The 5,792-nt window shown below is 42.2% G+C and overlaps 1 protein-coding gene across 1 annotated transcript; it reads right to left on the bottom strand.

Moving 5' to 3' along the window:
* Positions 1–1,686: 1,686 nt before the first annotated feature.
* On the bottom strand, positions 1,687–4,287 carry LOC144367220 (olfactory receptor 2W1-like). Its single transcript, XM_078022803.1, has 3 exons — positions 3,997–4,287; positions 3,467–3,901; positions 1,687–1,830 (listed from the first exon to the last, which is right to left on the bottom strand). The coding sequence occupies exons 1-3, from the start codon at positions 4,285–4,287 to the stop codon at positions 1,687–1,689; spliced, it is 870 nt and encodes a 289-aa protein (XP_077878929.1).
* Positions 4,288–5,792: the final 1,505 nt, after the last annotated feature.

Raw genomic sequence — 5,792 nt, 5'->3', positions numbered from 1 at the left:
GTTTACTGTGAGGTTCCACTGACATCCACAGTCCTTCCCTAAGCTCCATTTTTTTTAGAAAATCTGGAGAAGTGGCTAAAGTCTACAAAAGGCCCACATGTTATTTCAGCAGTCACCCTCCATTCTGGCTTTTACTTACTGGGCCTCATGGAATTGTGGTCACTTCCACTTGGGGTATTTTCATCTTAAACACTGTTTTATGTTTGAATAGAGTCAGTTAGGAAAATAAATAAATCTTATTAACAAGTGGATCTTGGTGGCACTCAAAGAGAAATAAGACAAATACAACATTTGCTTTGCAGTTTTAGGCAAATCCTGAGTCAAATCAAACTGCATCTGTCTTTTTCATGGAGAAAGTAGGAACATTAAGAACAAGATGACAAGAGTGACAGGAAAGAAGAGCTCCAATTGGTAAAAACACTGTAATGCATCCAAAAGCAAAGAGCTTGGAACACAACAGATCACTCAGCCAAGGAACTGTGATCGGCAACTTCACCCAGCTGGACAGGGACCCGCCTGGTGTCTCAGGACCCTGGGAAGGCCTCCCTCTGCATAACAATGAACGCTGGCTCTGCAGTGGGTCTCCATTGAGTTCTCCTGTTTGGGCAGCCTTCAGTCATTGTCAGAATGACTGATTAGATTTAAATCTGAAGTCAGAATCTACAGGGCACAGTTTTAGGATCCTGCTGACACTCCAACTAACATCAGTTGGAGAACACCCTTTTCAGATGGATCCAAAGTTCACATGGCTTAGCAGCGTGTTCTGACAGTGTAGTCTCTTACTGGTGTGGAGCATGTGTCATTGTCAAGAAGATTTAAAACCATACATCTGAGCTCCTTACTGACTAACACCCATTCACTTGGTTTGTATCTCTTCTCTTTGGTGCTAATTACAAGCAAACAAAAAAGAATGCATGCCATCTCAAACAGTGGATGCAGAAGTCTCCCTGGGAGGATCGCCTGTTTGATTTTCAATGACACTTCAGTAAAATGTAGCCAAGCTCACAGCCACAGCAGGAGAAGCACCATCCATGCTCATGCCTACATGCACCTGGATGGCAGCCTCATTGGCAGGTAGGAGATTGTCACCACAAGCCCACCTTCACTCACACTCAGCACACAACACACCCTGACCTCAGAAACACTGACCTGTCTTGGGTTGGCTCCTGCTGTCCTTGTGTTAGTATCTGCCCATCAGTACCAACTCACAATCATGGGCCCTAACTGAGTGAACAAGTCTCAATGGAACTATGAAAACTGAGTCACAGCTTCCCAGAACATTCCTCACCTGAGCCAGGATGCAAACCTTAACCCCCAGTGAATTGTAGGCTGGGTTCTGTGGGAAAGGCCATTGCTGCACAGCCAAAGATGTACATGAACTATTAACTTTTGCCCTGCCATTTGAGAAAGACCTACGATCTTCTACCAGGGTGACTTTGCACTATGGAAAATAAAATAAGCAGACTTTTTCAGGCTCTCTGGTATGGGCTCTGAACTCATGCCAATTCAGGAGACCCAAGTGAAATAAGAGACTATGAAAATTACGTGATCGATTAATGTTTAGTTTATTGCACTCACAGATCTGGAATGAAGCACTGGCTTCACATGCCAGCAACTGGTGGAACTCCTTCCTGGATACTTGGCCTGTGGACAAAGGCTATGTGTTAGGAAATCCAAAATGCACCACTATAAATGCTTCTGCATGCACTCTAGTGAAAAAGGAGCAATGCCACACTCCCTGTCATCTGCAGTGGTCGTGGTCAGTGCCACCACCAAGGGAGTAAAGGACACGGTGTTCATACTCATCACATTCTCACTCAGCACTGCTTTCTGGGGAAGAAATCTGGGGGAATGCCTGTATATTCCCAGAAGCTAAACTGGGTGCAAGATATAATCAGTGGCATGGATGAATAGCACTTTGCCTGGTGACTGGTGTGCAGCTCTTGACCCTGCAGTTGTTTTTTCCCAGTATGATTTAGTACTGGGAAAAAAGTACTAAATTATACTGGGAAAAAGCAGACTTCTTTCACCTGGTAAGACTAAAAACATACCTTCAGTGTGCTAACTCAGGTACATATCAAAATTTCAGCCTTACATCATGATTTTTAACACAGACTTTGATCACCTGCATCCTTTTCAGGACTTTCAATGGGTCAGTTATGTGATACTGGTTAGACAAACCAGGCAAGAAGCAGGAACTGCTCTTGGCTGGCTGGCAATAATTTGTGTGTCAGAAACTGGGTAAAGCCCAATAAAAGCTCACAGTCCTTACATGTCAGGGAAACAGCTGGTATATAGTGGTCTGGGTCATGAGATTTTCCCTCTAACATGAAGAAAAATTCGTTCCATCTGATCTCCTCTACAACCAAAAAGAGTCAAGCTGGGCAGAGGTCTACTCTGAGTTTTGAAGACATCATATTATTTACATAAGTTTGCTACTTCAGCCCATTTATCAGGTGGCCATGAAGCCTCTGGCTCTCAGTATTGAGGAGAACAAGAGAAGGCTCTATAGCAAGTCCAAGCTAGCATGTAAACCTAGGTCACTTGAGCCCTAGACTCCAGCAGAACCAGATGTGTCTAAAGTGACAGTGGCTTCCAGTTACACTGCTCAGAGTCTTTGCTAGGCCACTATAGATGAAGCACAGTACAGATACTTAGGATTTTAGAGCATATTCTTGCCATATTATATGGATATACTTCTTCCTTTTTAATTGGTATATATTAATTAATTTAAAATGTTGCATAAAAATATAAGCAGAATCACTTCTTTCTGCACCACCTGAATTTCTTACATTAAATTAGGAAGGAAAGACTTCATATGTACTAAGCACCAAGGAAGCCCCACAGACTATTTCCATCACTCAGCTTATAAATAAGTCATGGTGGGATTCTAACTCCAGATTATTCAGCTCATGGTAGTGATTTTTTTGTTAGCAATAACACATATTCCTCAAACTCAATCCTATTGGTACTACTCATGATAACTTTGAATATTATCATGTGCCAAACACTGTTATTGCTTTGCATATGAGATTAAAAGGATGATGTATGAAATTATAGAGATAAACCATAGATATAAATGATAGGGTGTAGAGGTAAACCATAAGATATAAATGATAGGGAGTAGAGGTAAACCATAAGATATAAATGATATGGGGCTGGAGATGTGGCTCAAGCGGTAGCGCGCTCGCCTGGCATGCGTGCGGCCCGGGTTCGATCCTCAGCACCACATACCAACAAAGATGTTGTGTCCGCCGAGAACTAAAAATAAATATTAAAAAAAAAAGATATAAATGATAGGGTGTGAGTGAAAGTTACCTCTTTTGCAGAGACATTTATTTGAGAGACTCCCTTTAGCAGACATGTGCATATCATGATTAAACTTCCTTTTTAATTCAATCTTCAATTATCTGCTTTTCCATGGGTTCACACACTTTACCAGCAGCCTCAGCCAAGTGTCCTGTACCTCTTGATTCATTAGGGTATAGATAAGAGGGTTCAAAAGGGCTGTGACCACAGTGTAGAAGAAGGTGAAAAACTTGCCATTCTGTGAAGAAAAGATGCTCTCTGGGTCAGTGTACAACAGTATGGCCACTGTCCCAAGAAACATAAAGACCATGAGACAGTGGAAGGAGCAGGTGGAAATGGCTTTCTTCCTTTCTTCCTCTGACTTCATGTTCCTAACAGCCTGAGCTATGCAGCCATAGAAAGCCAGGATCAGCCCCACAGTCACCATATTCTCACTCAGCACTGCTTTCTGGGGAAGGAGATCTGGGGGAATGACAATCATGATGGTCATCTGCCACTCATTGGTGGTGGTGTCTTCATAGGCCAGGTGTATGAGGACAGACACCTCACACAGAAAGCCATCCAGGGGGTGATGAGAGATTGTGGAAGGCAACTGGAAGATTGTGGAAGATTGGAGCAGAGATGCTATCAGACCAGACAGCCAGGCTAATAAACAAGCTTCCAACAGAGTGGATGGTTCATGAGGACAATATAGTACAGGGTCTGGCAGATAGCAACATAGTGGTCAAAGGTCATCTCCTCCAGCAGCATGCCTTCCATGGCTCCAATGCAGAGGAACACACACCACTGGATGACATATCCTATGTAGGTGATGCACTTGTCTGGCCCCCACAGGTGGGACAATATCTTGGGAACAGAGGCTGAGATGAAGCACAGATCCAAGAAGAAAAGATTGTTAAGAAAGAAGTACATGGTGGTGTTGAGACTTGGGTCCATGAAAGACAGTAGGATGATACTGAAGTTACCAGGGATGGTCATGGTGATCAAGAGGATCACAACCCAGAAGATAGTCCTTTCCAGCTGGGGCAACTCAGAGATCCCTAGCAGGACGAAGCCAAGAGGGAAGCTCTGGTTCGTCCTCCCTGTGGTTTTTGGCATTAGAGTTCCAACATAATGGTAAGCAAGATTTGATATACAAATGTTGTGGAAAGACTTTAGTGCCATTTATATGGAGAGGATAAGCATTGTTGGTTTGGCCAACAGGATACAATGGCTTTTCTATAAATGTTTGTTGTTTAAATCAAAAGGGTTTTGCAACAGCCATTCTGATTGTTCTGTAAAATGTGCAGCCCCAGCATTCACAGTTGAAAAGTCACCTTAGTCCTTCCAGATTGTACACTCAGCAATGTTTATGTTCATGGAATTCAAGGTTGAAATAAAGTTTTATCTTTCATATTTCTACATATTTTCTTCCAAAAGAAGCAGATAGTACTTTGCATTATTTTGTAATATTAATAGCAATTCTTGGAAAGGAGATTATCCCAGAACCAACAGTCATGTTTCTTCAGTGTAATCTTCAGTGAGTGAGATTTTGGACAGTATACCATTCTCTGAGTGACTAAAGCAGTACCTGGGCATAGAAGACATACCAATGGTTAAAGAACACAAACTAGGTTAGACACTGCTTCTTTTGCCTTAAGTAATTTAAACTAAGTAAACAATCTTAGCCACCCCATCACTCTTGCTTGATGAGTAGCTACAGCAACCACTGCCAGAGGGGATTCTGTTCCAGAACAAAGGGGATTTCAGGGTAGCAGCCCTGCAGTCTTCCAGCACCAAGCACTGACATTCCTAGAATTGATGGCACCAAAATCACTAAACTGCTACCTGATTTTACCCTATATATGTCCATCATTATAATCCTCAAAATCCAACTGAGCATAAAGAATATATATCAAGAAATTACCATCACTGAAAAATAGATATGTCCTGGGTGTGGTGCCACATGACAATAATCCCAGTGGCTCATGAGGCTGTTGAGTTCAAAGCAAGCCTAGCAACTTAGTGAGGTCCTAAGCAATTTAGTGAGTCCCTGTCTTTAACAGGTAAAAAAAAAAATGAGCCTAGAATGTATTCTGGTGGTTAAGTGTCCCTGGGTTCAATCACCAGTACAGAGAGAGAGAGAGGATCACAAGTGAGAAGTTTATGAAATTTGGTATTATTTAAACAATTGCTTCTTGGCATCCAAGATAGCAGAATAAAGGTTGTCTCATTTCTGTCTGTTCTGTGGCATGAAACTAAGAAAGCAGACAGAGAGTTTCTCTGCAAGTTAGGTGAACAAAAAAGGGGGGACAACTTTATTGAAAATTTAAACTGGACTTTCAAAGCAGAACAGGGACACAAGCAGTCAGATATAATAATAAAAAAAATCCCTAGTGGCACAGCAGCTGTCACAGCTAGGCCAGAAGCTCAGGCCAGAATTTAATTTCCATACCCCTCCTTATGCTCCTCCATGAGCATAAGGAGGGGTAAGGAAATTAAAG

The sequence above is a fragment of the Ictidomys tridecemlineatus genome, chromosome 1, assembly GCF_052094955.1.
Source record: "Ictidomys tridecemlineatus isolate mIctTri1 chromosome 1, mIctTri1.hap1, whole genome shotgun sequence".
Lineage (NCBI taxonomy): Eukaryota > Metazoa > Chordata > Mammalia > Rodentia > Sciuridae > Ictidomys > Ictidomys tridecemlineatus.
Note: the sequence above shows the minus strand (reverse complement) of the source record. Positions and strands in the feature narration are given on the sequence as shown.

Excerpts from the sequence above, each read along its gene's own strand:
- LOC144367220 (XM_078022803.1), bottom strand. The coding sequence starts at position 4,287 with ATGACCATCCCTGGTAACTTCAGTATCATCCTACTGTCTTTCATGGAC. Across the intron at positions 3,902-3,996 it reads GCCAGACCCTGTACTATATT|TTGCCTTCCACAATCTCTCA; the intron begins GTCCTCATGAAC and ends ACAATCTTCCAG. Across the intron at positions 1,831-3,466 it reads ATACCCTAATGAATCAAGAG|AAAGCAGTGCTGAGTGAGAA; the intron begins GTACAGGACACT and ends TTTCTTCCCCAG.